Source organism: Pipistrellus kuhlii, unplaced genomic scaffold (genome assembly GCF_014108245.1).
Source record: "Pipistrellus kuhlii isolate mPipKuh1 unplaced genomic scaffold, mPipKuh1.p scaffold_m20_p_1, whole genome shotgun sequence".
NCBI lineage: Eukaryota > Metazoa > Chordata > Mammalia > Chiroptera > Vespertilionidae > Pipistrellus > Pipistrellus kuhlii.
In genome coordinates this window covers 159,443,812-159,462,180 of record NW_023425404.1, presented here as the reverse complement: position 1 = coordinate 159,462,180, position 18,369 = coordinate 159,443,812, and the positions used below count along the sequence as shown (strand labels likewise).

Sequence of the window (18,369 nt, the reverse complement as noted above, 5' to 3'; positions counted from 1 at the left end):
TGGCTCGAGAACCATATGCAGCTCTTTGGCCCCTTGAATGCTCTAACGCCACTTCTTCAAAATAGACTCACTGAGGCAGAAAACCGACTTCTGCTCATGGGCCACGAAGTTTCAATCGCACTGAACGTGCGCACCTGCACATGGTATTTTGTGGAAGAACCACACTCAAGGGGCCAAAGAGCCGCATATGGCTCCAAGCCGAGATTAGCAGACCACTGAACTAGAGGATTTCAAATTCCTTTCCTGCTTTCTTTTTTGGCATTTTAATTTTTAAATTTATTTTTTAATTATAATTGACATACAATATTATATTCATTCAGGTGTACAACATAGTGATTAGACATTATAATATCTTCTGAAGTGATTACCCTGGTTTAAGTCTTAGTACCCTTTACATCCCCATGACTATTTTTTATAACTGGAAATTTGTACTTTTTCATCGCTTTCCAGCTTTCTTGAGATCAAATTAAGCTATGAGATTCACGACTAATTTAAAAAATTTTAATAATGTAAGACTTTATAACAATGTAATAATGTAAGACCTTTCCAAGTGCTAAGAAAAAGGTGGGTCAACTCAATACTATACCAGTGGCCTAATCTACACAGGCTTAAGCAATGATTCACAGAACAAACGAAACCTAAATTCAACATTTTTTTTCTTGAGTCTGTAAAGATCAGTTAACTAGCAATAGATATCATTCTATATTGAATCAAACACTGAATTTTTTGTGTATAATGATCACTGAATATTCAAATGTTAAAGACTTCCACCAGTCCTATTAACAAAAAAATATATATATTCATCAAAATTTCTTCTTATTCAGATATTATCTTTGGGTGGAAGTGGAGTATAATATGGTTATTAGAATAAGTGAATACTCTTTTATTATAGATACTTATGATTCCTATCTGTATCATTTTTCATCATCATTCCTCTAGACATCACAAAAAATAAAAAATAAAGGAATTTGCTTCTATGGTGAAAAGGAACATTTAGAGAAAATACCATTTTCGATTCCAGGAACTATAAGTTCCATGAATGGCACTCGCTTGTATATTGCATCCCGTTTACATTTCTCTGTATCCCCATTGTTATAGATCAAATCCACTATTTCACTGACCCAGGTTGTTCCTGAAAAAAAAGAAAAGAAAGAAAGAGAGAGAAGGAACTCTAAACTTTTCTGTCAAAAAAGTATGAAATGGTCACAAGACATTAGGTAACATAAAAAATAAAAATGTGCTCTTAGAATTCATGCCTTTTTTTCTCTTCTCTCTTTTCCTAGTAGACATCCTTATATATCTTGAACATATACTAAATATATGTATTCTGCATATGTCTCAAATCTGATTAAAATACTCATAAAAGTAAAGCCTGAAAAGGAAGTAAAATATGGGGTATAAAAGAGACATTGTGGGCCTTGGCTGGATAGCTCAGTTATTAGAGCATCCGCCCATTCATCAAGCTTGCCAGTTCCAATCTCTGGTCAGGCCACATACAAGAATCAGCCAATGAATGCATAAATAACTGGAATAACAAATCAATTTTGCTCTCTCTCATTTCTCTCCAATCAATCAATTAAAAAATTAATAAACAAAATTTTAGAAAGGAGATGTTGTAGAAGAAATGATAGTTCACTTTTCTGTGTGGGATAGTTGGGGGAAGCAGCCAATTTTAATGACTCTGAACTCCAATTTCTACATTTTCTAATAATATCAAAATGACTATTATTCTTTGGGACTGAAGGACACTTTGGGTAAAAATGTTTAACATTTTGGTGAAGAGAAAAACAGGGTTGAAGGAAAACAAAGAGAATTTTGGCATTTTATCTGTGGTGACCATTGTTACACTACCAAGTCAAAGACAATATATTCTGTTTGAACACAGTGGATTAAGTCACTCTATTCTTTTTTTTTTTAATATATATTTTATTGATTTTTCTTTACAGAGAGGAAGGGAGAGAGATAGAGAGCTAGAAACGTCGATGAGAGAGAAACATTGACCAGCTGCCTCTTACACACCCCCTACCAGGGATGTGCCCGCAACCAATGTACATGCCATTGACCGGAATCGAACCTGGGACCTTTCAGTCCACAGACCAACGCTCAACTACTGAGCCAAACCGGCTTTGGCATCACTCTGTTCTTTATGAAATTGTGTCTCACCAGACTTTGAGAAATTGCTTTAATGTACATGAGCTTATACTCTATTTAATTGGCTATGTCACTCAATGATATGGCTATCAAGATACTGTTTAAAAAGTGATTACAATTCATAGAAGAAAAATATCTTCTTAACTGTTCCCATCTCTTTCCCCTTTATGAAACATATGATGATATGCCAAAACCGGTTTGGCTCAGTGGATAGAGCATCAGCCTCTCTCTTCCTCTCTGTAAAAAATCATATATATATATAAACATATAATGATAGTCTCTAAATTGAATAATTATTGAGGGTGAAAACTAAACAAATAAATAATTAATCCATGCAAACAGCATTGTTTTTGAAGAATGATCTGCACATGGAGGCACCTTTGAATTGGTTCCAGGTATTAAGAGTACTTTAGGCTTCGTTTTTATTTAGTCCTTTTTCTGGACAACTCTTACTCCTTCATGTTCCTAAATCACAAGTACCAGACTCATTCCCATTCTTCTAAGTCAGACAATCACAGTACTAAGAAAAAGGTGGGTCAATTCAATATTATACTTGAATACTAGTTTTTTGCCTAATCTGCATAGGCCTAAGCAATAATTCACAAAACAAAAGAGAGCTAAATTCAACATATTTCATTTCCAATCAGTGGGTGGTTTGAATAGTGGCCAATAAAATTTGATAGAAGGAAATTCTATTTTTTTTATATATATGTTTTATTGATTTTGTACAGAGAGGAAAAGAGAGGGATAGAGAGTTAGAAACATCGATGAGAGCGAGTCATCGATCAGCTGCCTCTTGCACACCCCCTACTGGGGATATGCCTGCAACCAAGGTACATACCCTTGACCGGAATCAAACCCAGGACCTTTCAGTCCCCAAGCCGACGCTCTATCCATTGAGCCAAACTGGTTTCAGCGGAAATTCTGTTTTAGATATGCTTTCAGTTGAAAAGTTTATTTTTCATTAGTTTTGAAAAAAAAAAAATGGTTTAATTAACTTTCCCTTGCTGGTACGGTTCAGTGAGAACATCCTTCTGTACACCAAAGGGAGGCAGGTTCAATTCCCCATCAGGTCACATATCTAGGTTTCATGTTCTATCGGGAGGCAACAAATTGATGTTTTTCTCCCACATGAATGTTTCCCTTTCTCTCTCTCTTCTTCTCTCTAAAATCAATAAAATAAAAAATTTAAAAATTATTTAATTTGAATATTTTTAAAAAAATTATCTTTATTGTTGCAAGTATTATAGATGTCTCACTTTTTCCTCCCCATTGACCTCCTCCACCCCATTTTCTGTCCCCTCCCCAAGTGCTTCCTATCTATCTATGCATATAAGCATGTAAGTTCTTTGGTTAATCTCTTCCTGTCCCCTCCCTCTGAATTATATCAGTCTGTTGCATGTGTCAATGTCTCTGGATCTTTTTTGTTCATCAATTTATTTTGTTCATTAGATTTCACATAGAAGTGAGATCATGTGATATTTGTCTTTCTCTGACTGGTTTATTTTGATTAGCATAATACTCTCCAGGTCCCTCCATATCCTTAACTTGGAATAAAAGAAAAGAAAATGATCATAAAGAGTATATGATTAATTTATGTGTAGCCACCTAGCCATCTAACATTAAGGACACTAGAAAAAATTCATCATCAAAGAGCACCTTTGTAGATGAACTATTTGTGTAATGGCACCTTCCAAAGACTTTCTTAATAGTTTCATTTTTATAAATATATAAAAATAGCAAAACAAAGCCCTGACCAGATTGGCTCAATGTATGGAGTGTTGGCCTGTAGACTGAAGGGTTCCAGGTTCAATTATGGTCAAGGGCATGTACCCTGGTTGCGGGCACATTCCCAGTGGGAGGTGTGTGGGAGGCAGCTGATTGGTGTTTCTCTCTCATTGATGTTTCTGGTTTTCCATCCCTCTCCCTTGCTCTCTATAAAAAAAAAAAAAAAAAAAAAAAAAAAATCAATAAAATGTGTTTTTTTAAAAAGAAGGATTTCTTACTATTTGCAACAGCATGGATGGAACTGGAGATCATTATGCTAAGTGAAAAAAGCCAGTCAGAAAAAGATAAATATCACTTGATCTCACTCATTTGTGAAATATAATGAACAACATAAGCTGATGAACAAAAACAGATCCAGAGACAGGGAAGCATCGATCAGACCGTCAGACCTCAGAGGGAAGAGAGGTGAGGGTGGGGGTAAGGGGAAGAAATCAACCAAAGGACTTGTATGCGTGCAAGTATTGGACACAGACAGCAGGGGGTAAGAGCATGAGTGTGAGTGGTGGGAGGCAATGGGGGAATAAGGACATATATGTAATATCTTAATCAATAAAGAAAAGAAAATACTGTTTTCCATCTGCCGTTAGTTGAATCTGCTGATGCACACCCTGGGGATATGGACAGACAACTCTATATATAATATATATATTAGGTCTAGTAATAATTAATGTCGTTTTCTAATACTTTTTTTTTAAATCGAATTTATTTAAACAATACAACAAAATTTAATCAACAATATAGTTGCCATTGTTTTCTACTACTTGTGCCCAACGTTCAGGAAGCATTTTAATCCCTCTGTTGTAAAATTCTTGTGATTTTGATGCAAAAAATTCGGTCAATGCATTTTTGAGGCATTCTTCATTATTAAATGTTTTTCCAAGAAGAAAGTTTTGCAAAGAACGAAACAAATGGTAATCGGAAGGGGCAATATCAGGAGAATATGCAGGTTGAGGGAGAACTTCCCATTCCAACTGGTGCAGTTTTTCAGCAGTGATTCTTGCAGTATGCAGTCGTGCGTTATCGTGGTGAAGAATTACGCCCTTCCGATTAATCAGCGCGGGTTCTTTTTCTCTTAAAGCTTGGGCTAACCTTTCCAATTGGGCACTATACACTGCACTTGTAATGGTTTGGTTAGATGGTAAAAGTTCATAATAAAGAATTCCTTTAAAATTACACCAAACACACAACATCACTTTTTTCGCATGCAAGTCAAGTTTTGGCGTGGGATGAGGAGCCTCATTTTTGTCCAACCATTGAGGCCGCCTTTTCAAATTAACACACAGCACCCATTCTTCATCTCCGGTAACAATTTGCTCTAAAAATGGCAAACGGTTTTGACGAGAGAGGAGAGAACTGCAAATTGTGACTCTTTGATTACGGTTGTTGTCGGTCAACTCATGAGGAACCCATTTTCCAAACTTTTGGACTTTGCCAAGTGCACGCAATTGATTGGAAATTGTTTTTTGTGAACAATTTAAAGTTGTCGCAAGCTCTTGTTGGGTAATTTGAGAATTTTGCACCAAAAGAGTTTGAAGAGCTTCTTGATCAAAATTGGACACACGGCCTTGACCACTCTTGTCATCTAACGAAAAGTTTCCCTCGCGAAATTTCTCAAACCAACGCTGGCATTTTCTGGCGCTAACTGCATCTTGACCAAGAGCACTACAGATGCTTTTTGCAGCCTCACTTGCTTTTCTTCCTAATTGGAACTCGTAAAGCATGCAGTGCCGAATATGCTCTTAATCTGCCATCTTCTTAGCCCTAGTTTTGCAACAAAAACCAAACCAAACACAAACTTTTTCAAGCAAAACTTGTTAATTGCACTTCACACGTTCTGTAGATACCACGTGTTTGAAGGTTATGTCAATACAAGTCAAAGCCAAGCAAGATTTTAAACGAATGTTTAAAAACGACATTAATTATTACTAGACCCAATATATATATATATATATATATATATATATATATATATATATATATATATATATTTTTTTTTTTTTTTTTTTTTTTTTAATAAGTAGACACATGCATTTCAAACCCATCAAGGGTCAACTGTACAAATAAATGAAAAGGTCTTACCAGATTTGGGATAGGTGGCAATCAAAAGGTCATCTGGTCGGCTTTCAAATGATTCCACCTGGGACCATTCCTCAGCAATGCACCAGAAGAGAGGGATACCCTGAACATCCACTAACTCTCTTCTGTAAACATCCGGCTTGTTGTCCATGTTTGAGACTGTATTTTATACAAAGAGACTTTGTTTTACATAACATCAATATGTTTATTACATTTTATTCACTAAATTATTAATTGCATTTTATTCACTAAAATAATTTTTCATTTCTCTAGATCTAGCAGCTTCAGATCATGGTACTGTGTATTATAAATCAGCAGAAGGAAAAATTATTTTATTTTATTTTTATTTTTTCCTTAAATAATAATTTTATGATTAATATCTAAATGTATTCATAAAAGTCAAGAAACCCTTCAATCACACCCATATTATTTACTTTTTTGAGATAATTTATTAGTTCATTTTTTTTATGTGTAATCCGGCATAAAGCAAACAAAGCAATAAAAAAAGAAAGTGGGCTAAGAAGAGGAAAAAACTATTTTAAAAACCAATGAGATCTTACACAGTTTATTTTATATGTACTGATTATATGATAATATCATCAATATTTTAAAATATATTTTATTAATTATTTACACAAAGGAAGGGAGAGGGATAGAGTTAGAAACATCTGTGAAAGAGAAACATTGATCAGCTGCCTTCTGCACACTCCCTTCTGGGGGTGTGCCTGCAACCCCAGGACCCTTCAGTCTGCAGGCCAACACTGAACCAAACTGGTTAGGGCTATCATTAATATTTTTAATGGATATACAAAGGCTTCTGGGAGATGTAATAAAATTTCTGGACTTTAGAGTTAGAAGAAAGTGTCCTTAATCACAGTGCTGTCAATTCATTGCAGTGGGAATGTAAATAAGTTCCATGACTACTCTAAATGTTTTTAACTATAAAATCAGGAGTGGCCTAACTTAGTACTCCTTAAATTACTGGCTGAACCACTAAATGTAAACTAGCTAAAGGTAAGTTATTCTTAGTTATTTACAACAGACCACAGAATAAAAGAGAGGGGGAGGGATTGAAGTAAGTGTAGCACTGGAATTACATTGCTCTGATGAAGGAGCATTAGTGACATGCCATTTTATATTCTGGACAGGGACCTAATGAAGGTACTTATTCCTCTTTAGCTGCTGTATGAAAAAGTGGGAAAGCTTGAAATATAATCTATGTCCTACTCCAAAACGTGTTGTTTCCAAATTGAGCATGGGCTGAATGGTTATTTTTCTTTCTCTAAAGAATGAGACAATCTAATAATTTCAGATTTAAAAGGCTTCCTGAGGTCCTCTAGCAGCTGCTGAATCTTACTTCAATAATTAAAATCAGAAACCTCTGGAGCCAATAGACATAACCTAACTTGTGTCTTTTCCAAAGTACAATTTCTTACCTTCTTTATTTCTCTTTTTTCAAGTCCTTACAACTCCACCCTTATCCTACCTCATCCAAATACCTTTTACTTTAAAAGGTTATGAAGTCACAGGATACTAAATCAATATTCAAATACCCGTTGCATGCATATAAGTTAATTAAAAAAAAAACTATCACAAAAAGAAATTAATAAAATAATTCCATTTGCAATTACATAAAAATGTCTAGAAATAAATTTAACTAGAGAAACAAAAGACCTATACACTGAAAACCATAAGACATTAAGGAAAGAAACTGGAGAAGACACAAATAAATGAAAAATATTCTGTACTCATGGATTGGAAGAATTAATATTTTAAAATGTCTATATTGTCCAAGGTAACCTATATATTTAATGTAATCTCTATCAAAATTTCAAAGATATCTCTCACAGAAACAGAACAAACTATTCTAAAATATGTATGGAACCACAAAAGACCCAAAATAACAAAAGTAATCTTAAGAAAGGAAATCAAAGCTGGAGAGGCATCACACTCCATGATTTCAAACTATATTATAAAGTTATAGTAATAAAAACAGTATGGTAGTGTCATAAAAACAGGTACATAGATTATTAGAACAGAATAAAGAGCAAGAGTTAATTTGGAAAAGAGGAGAACTTTCCAGCCTGGAACTAGTATGTGTTAGTATAAAGACTCTATCTATGCTGGGGGAAAGAAATAAGGTCCATGAGACTACAGTGCAAAAAGTGAGGATCAATTGTGAATACTTCACTAAATTATGTAGTAAAAAATTAAAGATTTCAGGGTTATTTCTTGCTAATTGTGCCTGGCTTATACTGGATTTCTGACTAGTCTCATCAGAATAGGATGGTGCACTGCCTGCCATTATGCATAGTTCCAGCAGAGGTTCTGTCATACTATGAGAGAATGGTGATATGCAACTGAATCTGGGATGTTCCTGAGTGTCGTTGAAGGAGGAGTATATAATTAGATATTAGTTGAAGTTTTTATTTTTGCTTTTACTAAAAATCATTTATAAATACCATAAAGTTTCAAACTTAATAATCATAAGTATAACTTATGAACCTTGTTCTTCAGTGAACAGTTCTTATCCTAGAGTCCCTATTTGGTGATACCATATTCACCTCACCATTAAAGTCAGCCATCTAGAGATTCCGTCTTCTCTTAGACTTTTCCAAATTCATTCATTTCACAAATCTGATTATTTCTTTTTTTTCTTTCAAGTGTCCCTGGGAAAAGCAGCTTCTCTTCATGAACTAGCTTAGTAGTTAAGACTGTTAGGTCCCTAGATTCATAAATAATATGCTAGACCTGTCATTTACTACCGATGTGACTCTGGACAATCAAAATTCTAATTCAATTTTTTAATCTTAAAATGGAAGTAATGATTTACTAACTTTACACAACTATTGGTGATGGATATAACATGTATATTGGTAAAAATGGTGTATATTTGATAAAGGGTAGCCATTATTGATATTGTCATTACTAGTGTCATTACTGGGATACTAGTAATGACATTTTGAAAGGAAATTAATTAGAAGAAATATTTTAATATTTGCCCTTTCTCTATAATAGAAGTGTCAACCAAATTCACGATAGACAATGACAGATAGAAACACACGTCTGAGATTGGCACCTGTGAGAGCTTTATATATATAGATAAACTTGCTTAATTAGACCTGCTTTGTGATTTAGCTAAACTTTTTCCATCCCAGTGAAACACCCCAATTTCTCTTTCAGGTAATTGTCAGCAACACAGCAGTAAATATCAACTCAAAGCAGATTATTATTGTATATCACACAGGGAGAAAAAAGGGTAAAATATTTAACTGTAGCAGTGTTTGACTATATTCTGTGCAGTGAGAAAACCTGAAGTCATTTTTCAAGGTCCACCATTTCTTAATTCTTTCAAGTTGGGCCACCTCATCTCTAAGCTCAGTTCCTCCCTTCTTCCTGTCAACTCTCTGTAGGAGACCTCTAAAATCTGAGTACAACTACATAATTGAAAGGGCAAAGTGTAAAGCACTTTACCATGGTCTTTTTACACTTAAACTCCTCCCTCTGTTTACTTCCCACTGCATTTAGACTTTAGCCTCTAGCAACTGGCAATTAAAAAAAAAATGTATCCACCCCCTCACACCTCGATGTTGCAATCTCATATTCCTGTCTTTGAGCTGACACTCTTACTTTTCTTATCTACCTGGAAAACTCCTGTTCATTCTCAAAATCTTGTATAAATTGCACAACCTCTGCAAAGCCTTCCTGGAAACCTAAAAAAAGTATTCTTTTTTCTTCCTTTCCATATCTTGAATATACTGATTTTATTTTATACATTTTTAGTGTATTATCAGTTTAAAAGTTCTGTTTCTTTTTTCCAGGAGGACTTGACTTTATTAAGGTTAATGAATGTGTATTGAAATGAAATGAAATACTTTAGCTGGACTAATCAGGAATTGAGTTATTTTATGTTACCATTATAATTTTGATTAGCAACCTAACACTTTGAGATATACTGGGAAGTATCAGTAGACCTAATCAACAAGAAGTTTACATTTCAAATCATTTTTCAAAATACATACACACTCTCATACACATGCAACTCCCCCCCCCCCAACCACACACACACAAAATCCTGTTTTTAGTGCAATTTAAATCTATCCTCCCCATTTTACCAAGAGGGAAATTAACATAGAGAAAGCTTAAGTAACTTACCCAGGTCACACTGTCAGTAAGTGGAAGGACTGGGTTTGAACCGAGATAGTCTAACAACAAAATCACAAATAATAATTATTTTCCTACACTCCCTTTGAAATATAAACACTGAAATGATAAATTTCAACAAAAAGTAGTGTAAGAGAAGTGCCAAATTATGGTAAGGTGTTCATCAGATCTAAAATCAATCATAGGTTGGTATGATTTGATTTTAACCATGAAGTTTGGTTAATTAGAGATATAAAAGAATATTCTAGGTAGAAAAGATAAGCAGTATTCCTTTTTGCTCCATATTGCATACATAAATCATATGGCTTTATAAAAATATGAAGATTTAACCTACTATAGTGCATATAAAAGGACTTTTATAAAACCTGATTCACACTAATAATTTGTTTTATTAATATTTTTCATTCAATATCATTCATATATTTGAGATGATGATACAAAATTTTATCTGGAACAATTTCTAAAGGGACAAATTGTACATTTTTAACATTGTTTTATGTTTGAAAATTGTATAATAAAATATTTTAATTTATGCACAGTATTTGCTAATTTTTGGAATATCTGTGTTTTTGCAATATCTGTTTTTTGGGATTTTTTTTAGGTCATCCCTTGAAGAGGAACAAATCAGATATGTGTATTCAAATTTTGCGTGAGTTCAATATCTTCAATTAGCATTATAATTCCTAAAACACCCAAATGTATTCATTGGAAGAAATGCAATCAAATTGAACTTACCTTTAAACTCCTGAGAGCTTTAATTCTTGAATATCCTCAAGAATCAGAGCCAGGTAATGTGGGATCCCTCACTTATTTATAATCCCACTAGAACCGTTAACATTAATTTCATAGGCCTTATCATGTATTAATCACTGGAGTTAATGAAAATTTTTCCTGTTATGACGTCCATTGCTATCAATGGACGTCTCAAAATCGTCAAGGAAGTCATTGCTATTGCACAATACATGATGACCCAGAACTTTTCCAAAAGCTTAAAAACATGGAATTTTATTTGACATTTCCTGACACCTGCGTTAATACTGTATGACTAATAAAAGCATGCCAGTTGCCTCGACTGAACCATCGATCAACATGTGCCCAGAAGGCACACGGTTAATTGCATATTTATTGAATTGTTTATATCTACTGTCAAGTTGTTTTGACATGGAAGGTTTTCAAGTAACATTGGCAGAGAGGTACAATATGTTACCCCTATGGTGAAAATAAATTCACTTGTTGTATATAGTTCCGTAAACTTTGAGGTAAAGATATGAGTAATAATAGGGTATGAATGGTTTAATCAAGGCTTTAGTTTGGAAGATAAATGACAGTGATGATTAAATTACTGCAGTCCATAATGTGGGCTTGTTTGTACATTAATGATTTTTCCGAGTACAACTCTGTCACTTTCTGCTAGCCATCAGCATGAGCCCTACTGCCTAAACTATTTCATTTATTTGTTTGGAAAACCCCAAAACATTTTTTGTTTGCCATTCTGTTTCTTTGGTTATGTTTCAAAAGTGTGAATGTTACAATATTTTAATTGAAAAACTTTTGTCAATTTTTTTTGTAAATTTTCTTTTCTTATAACTATCATCTTGTCCTTCAATCCTGTACCCTAAAATAAGAAATACTTTTTATTGGGCTAGGGGAAGGAATCAGAGCCAAAAAATCATTAAAAGGATGAGAGTCTTAAATGGCATATAACACTACGTTAGAGAAAATGAGCTGGGAATCTTTCAGGAAATGTTCAGAAGCTGATCATGTCCCTGAGGCAACTTTTGTTTACTTCTCCGAAGATGTCCCTTGAAACATAACTTCCCCTAGAGGATAATTGTGAGACTTTGGAAGCAATTTACTATCCTTTATGCTGTTAAAATAAATGCCAATCCATGTTTACCTGAATAAAGATATGGATAAAGTTAGGAGGTGTGCTTCTTGCACACTCCCTACCGGGGATGTGCCCACAACCAAAGTATATGCCCCTGACCAGAATCGAACCTGGGACCTTTCAGTCCACAGACCGAAACTCTATCACTGAGCAAAACTGGTTTCAGCCTAAACTGTATTTTTTAAGTCACGACAGAAAAAAACAAGAAAAGAATGAGCAGTTGAACAGAACACTCCTTTATTGCTGAAAGATCCCTTAATGAAAGATCTTTCATGGATTCTTAATGTCCATTGGTGAATTAAAACAATGAAATATTCTACCTAAAGGTATGATGTGCCTTAATCACTAAGAAAAATTGAATATTAAACCAATACAACATTATTCTCCTAGAAAGTGGTATTTTGATATTTAACAGATTCTTTTTCCTAAAGAGAATGGATTTTATTAGCTTATTTTGTGTAAAAAGTGAATGTATTTTAACAATAGAAATGCTATATTTGTGGGGTTCTTCTAAGTACAGCATTGGGAACCTGAACAGAGACTTTTGAGTCCAGCTCTTCCACAAACTAGCAGTATGACCCTGAACAACTTATCTCATATTTCTGAGCCATATTTTACCTACCTAAAAAATATGGGATGTTCAGCCGGTATGGCTCAGTGGTTGAGCATTGACCAGGTTTGATTGCTAGTTAGGGCACTTGTCCAGTTGCAGGCTGGATCCCCAGTGTGGAGCATGCAAGAGGTAGCCAATCAATGATTCTCTCTCATCATTTATATTTCTACCTCTCCCTCCCTCTCTGAAATCAATAAAAATATTTTTAAAATAAACAAATAAGTAATATGAAAAATGTACGAAGTGGTCACCCTTTTTTTTTTTAGTGAATTTTAAGTAAAATAATATTCTTTGATTACTAAACTGTATTTTTGTTGTTGTTGTTTAAATGAGGACAGAGTATTTTAATATATTTTATTGATTTTTTTACAGAAAGGAAGGGAGAGAGATAGAGAGCTAGAAACGTCGATGAGAGAGGAACATTGACCAGCTGCCTCTTGCACACCCCCTACCGGGGATGTGCCCGAAACCAATGTATATGCCCCTGACCGGAATCGAACCTGGGACCTTTCAGTCCACAGACCGACGCTCTATCACTGAGCCAAACCGGTTTTGGCCTAAACTGTATTTTTTAAGTCACAACAGAAGAAACAAGAAAAGAATGAGCAGTTGAACAGAACGCTCCTTTATTGCTGAAAGATCCCTTTAAGATACTGCTTCACTTTTATAAAAACTTAAAGTAGATATTTATAAAAGTGTCACATTCATAAAAATTCAAAAGTAATAAAATGTTATTATGTATTTTTCACAGACCTGTAGTAGTTTATCTTTAAAATAATTGATTCAATTACTTAGCCTTTGACAGTTGCATGCCTAGAAATGAGGCTATGTTCTATTCCCACACACTGCATCTTACAAACAATCTTAATTTATATCATAATCAAATTCAGTTGGCTAAAGCAATGTAATATTAAGGCAAAGGCTATGAAGAAGGTTAATATTTATTGAGCACTTATAGGCATTATAATTTCCACTTCTATCTATAATAATAGCTTTTATTCATATTATCATTAGGAATCACCAGAGCTTATGCAACTTGCCCAACTGCAAAAATATGGTAAAATCAGGTTTCAGATTCTGTGATGTAATACACCTAACAGTGAAAACATTTAGCTTTGTTGCTGGAAAAGACCACTGCTAGAAAAATATAGAACTTAGCAGCAAAAATCTAGATCTTGCCAATATTTTATCAGTTAGTATCCAATTCATAGAATCATTGTCAGTGTTATTGTCATTGTTATAATCTCATAAAGAAATGATTTAATAATATGTATAAAGATGCAGCATACTGTCTGGCATGTAAAAATTGCTCAATATAGCTTAAGTATTATTAAAATTATAATATTATCTCCATTTATACCATCCTAACCAAAAAGTTTGTGCTCTTTTTTAATTTCAACACTGCCTCAAAGCAGAAGAAAAATGCATTCTCTTCACCTAGAGAACCATTCACTGTCCTTCACTCAGTCCCACACAAAAGGAGATAATGAGTCTAGGTTTTTATATCTAATCTTTGCCTTGTAATTAATGACTCTTGAGCAAGTCATTAATCCTGTAAGTGCTTGGGAACTTTAGCCTTGAAGAGGAGATAATTGCACCTATCTCCTCCATCTCACAGAAATTCTAATGTTAAATATACCCTGATCTTTGATGTCCTCAGACACTTAATTTTACATAGTCAGGAAGTACTGGGTGCCATGTGATATTAGGCAGTATTTTATTGCTAGGGTCTTTTAACATAGGTATTTTTGGTGAAAGAGTTAATTTGGGATCCCAAGAGCCTAATAAAATCCAGAAAAGAGCCCAGCCAGTGTGGCTCAATGGTTGGACATTAACCTGTAAAACGAGAGGCCACGGTTCAATTCCCAGTCAGGTAGTGGGCTCAGTTTCGATTAGGAGGCGTGCAGGTGGCAGCCAATCAATGATTCTCTGTCATCATTGATGTTTCTTTCTTTCTTTCACTCTCCCTTCCAATCTTTGAAATGGATAAAAACATATTTCCCCACCCCCAGAAAACAGCTTCCCAAGTACCATAGCAATGGAAGACATATCAGTTTCTAAAAGTATAAGCAACTCTGCTTTATAATAGGTCTGGCTTATTTGCCCGCCTACATGACATATATGTTAGAAATAAGACAATAAACTTGTATCAATAGTAAAAACATAGCTGTGTATGTGTGGGGATTTTGAACTTTATTAGTTTTTAAATATAGGTTTCAGGTGTACAGGTTTCTAGCTCCCCCAACCCCCTTTCCCTCTGGTAATCACTGTACTGTTGTCTGTGTTTAAAAGCTTTTTTCATTTTTTGCTTAATCTCTTCCATTTTTTTCACCAAGTCTCCCACACCTCCTCCTCTCTATTAACTATCAGTCTTTTTTCTATATCTATGTGTCTTTCTATTTTGTTCATTAGATTCCTCATATAAGTGAAATAATATGGTATTTCTATTTTTCTGGCTGGTTTATTTTACTTAGCATAATAATCTCCAGAACAATCCAGGCAGTCACAAAAAATAAGAGTTCCTTCCTTTTTATGGCTGAATAGTATTCCATTGTGTAAATGTACCACAGCTTTTTTTATCCATTCATCTATTGATGGGCACTCTGGCTGCTTCCAAATTTTTATTATCTTTATTATTATTATCTTTATTATTATTTTCATTCTTCTTATCTGATTGCTGTGGCTAGGACTTCCAGTACAATGTCAAATCAGAGCGAATAAAGCAGACATCCCTGTCTTATTCCTGATCTTAAAGGAAAACTTAGTTTTTGCCCATTGAATATGATATTGACTATAGGTTTGCCAATATCAATATACTTTTAAATCTTTAAAATATTTTTAAATTTAATCTATTGAATAAATTATTATTGTGTAAGATCTTCCTCTGCATGCTTCTACTTATTTCTCCCAAATTTTTAAACATATATATGAGATTTTATTTTTACTCTGAAAATATACTATTTGAAGCATAAAAGTTTAACTGCTTTGTATTTATTATGCATTATAATATTTATTACCAGAGATTCACTTTTCTACCACTTAAATCTTTTTGTTTTGATTCTGTCTTATGAGACATAGCATTGTTAGCTTTTTTTTTTAAACCTATATATGTATCTGTTTCTCAACTTAAATACATATATATATATGTACACATTTATAAGTGTATTTATTTATACAGAGGTATTTAATTATTATTATATATATATTTAATTATATATATTATAAACAAAATAGAGAGCAAGCGAGTAGAAACATCAATGATGAGAGAAACATCAGTCATTGATCAGCTGCTTCTTGCACTCCCCACACTGGGAATCAAGCCTGCAAACTGGGCGTGTGCCCTGACCAGGAACTGAACCATGACTTCCTGGTTCATAGGTTGATGCTCAACCACTGAGTCAGATCATCAAGGCTCATTATTCTCTTTTAAAATAGGTTTCTTTCTTCTTCGCCCATCTTTACCTTCTATGAGTAAAGTAATTTCTATAGCAATTTCTTTTGAGGACAGTAGACAAAATGTGGTATCTTTGAGAAATAATGGTATTTATGTAAGCTAAAAGCATTGCTAATTTCTGGCTAATTGAGAAGACTAGAGTTAGGGTTAATGTTAAACCCACATTTCCAATAGCAAAGTGATCCATGGTGAGCTAAATCAAACCTAATGAAAAGTAACTGGACAATGTTAGATCTTTTATAGCCAAACTTTTTCCCTAACAATGAATTTTTCTTCTCTATGAAATGTTAGTGTTATCTCCACTTTTATTATATTTAAAATCTATTTTTAGAATGTGGTGAGATGAGATGGAGTGAGAGGTATACACTGCGAAGCTTAATAAAGCTGCCCTGCAATTCTCCATAGAAATAGATAACTACTTGCTTCAACCCACTAGTGTATCTTAGACATGAACATTTTAAAATTTGCCTTGTCATAAGTCCTTTGCCACCTGGCCACAGGTCCAGGATAATACTCTGCACATTTATAGAGACTTTTGAAAGCTACCTCCTATCGACTTTTGAAATCAATATAAAAGACTTTCATGATTATTTGTACTAAGTTTCAGAACACAAGAAGACATTGCTCTTAGATGCAATCAACAAAGACAAAACTTTGCTAATATTCCATGGAGAACAAAGAATGGAACTGATGTTGAGAACATCCTCGAACTTCTTTGAGCCATCATGAAATACAAAATGAGACTGATGAGCCAAAAATGAACTATTTTTAATCTCATAAACACTTCTATTAGTTTAGTTAGAAATTTAGATATTATATGACAGTATAAGCCTTCAACTATGTATTGTCTGGATTTAAGGATGTAATGATTTTAAAGTTCAATACAGCTTTATACAAATCTATATTCCATCTATAATAATAAAAGTATAACATGCTAATTAGATTGGACATCCTTCCAGATGACCTCCTGGATGAAGCCAGGGTGCAAGGGAAGTTCAAGTCCCAGGTGCCAGAGGGAAGCCAGTGTTGTCAGCTAGGGAAAGGAAGGCCTACTCTTGCACGAATTTCATGCACCTAACTTCTAGTTAAGAATAAAAACATAATTTTGGAACATTTCAGCAGATTGGTTTATGAATTTCAAAGACTTGAATTTTTATGTATCCAAGAAAAATATTTATATTTTTTTTAAAAAAGAATAGTAATAATGAAGCATTTATTCATTGAAAAAAAAGTATATTGACTAGTCACAAGCATTAGCCCAAATATTGACTTACTAGGACTTCAATTTAAAATATTTGGATATAAAAATAACTTGAGCCCTGACCAGTTTGGCTCAGTGGATAGAGCGCCGGCCTGTGGACTGAAGGGTCCCAGGTTCAATTCTGGTCAATGGCATATACTTTGGTTACAGGCACAACCCCAGTATGGGGTGTGTAGGAGGCAGCTGATCAGTGTTTTTCTCTCATTGATGTTTTGAACTCTCTATCTCTCTCCCTTTCTCTCTGCAAAAAATAAATAAAATATATTTAATCAGTTTTCAGAATGCCAAGGACACATTATTACTGTAGTAGTTCTGTGATTTAATTATAAAAAAGATGAAGTACATATTGTGGTGAAAAATATTCCATATGTTTTTGAAATAGGAAATAAAGCAGTCATTCGTAGAAAATGCAGTTATCTAGCAGCTGAAGGATACATTGTCTTTGGGAATCTGAAAACCATTTTTGGCAAGATTTGATTTTCATGTCCCCATACACAGAATTTTTAAAAATGCATCCTAGCAGAGGATCATATAAGAATATTTCTTTAAGTTAAATAGAAACACTGAGAAGGTAGAAGACTAATAGCTTTGACAATTATATTTAGGTTTTTAAACTTAAAATTAGTAGAGCAAACTACCTCAGCATAATTATAAATATGAAAAGCAATCCTATCCGTTTATGATGGGAAATCTGGGCCTAATAATTCCGAAACAATGTTTTCCCTTTATAAGGTAGAACATTCATAGTAGAATTTTCCAGTTCTCATTCTCTAATTTTTCAAATGTTGAGTTTAGTTTAATACAAAATATGGGCACTTTAAAGACAGAGTTGATAAATCACTTACCCAAGTACTTGTCTCGAGGAACTGGAAATCCAGGTTTTCTTTCTACAGTCACTGCTTAATGGGACTTTCACTTCGTAGGCTGTTTCCTTCAACCAAGATAATCTGTGTTATGCATTAAGAAATCAAAAG

General features: G+C 33.9%; 1 protein-coding gene and 1 long non-coding RNA gene across 2 annotated transcripts in view; one reads left to right on the top strand and one right to left on the bottom strand.

The window, feature by feature from the left end:
* Nucleotides 1–6,166, bottom strand: part of LOC118705646 (sulfotransferase 1 family member D1-like) — a 19,443-nt gene extending 13,277 nt beyond the window's left edge. Inside the window, exons 1-2 of the mRNA XM_036414638.2 lie at nt 6,019–6,166; nt 1,007–1,132 (exon numbers count right to left, since the gene is read on the bottom strand). Of these exons, the coding sequence (XP_036270531.1) occupies nt 1,007–1,132; nt 6,019–6,166 (274 nt within the window). The remainder of the gene's footprint in view (nt 1–1,006; nt 1,133–6,018) is intronic.
* LOC123651248 lies at nt 6,040–18,369 on the top strand. Its single transcript, XR_006739838.1, has 3 exons — nt 6,040–6,176; nt 17,112–17,116; nt 18,246–18,369. It is a non-coding gene; the product is annotated as an uncharacterized LOC123651248 (long non-coding RNA).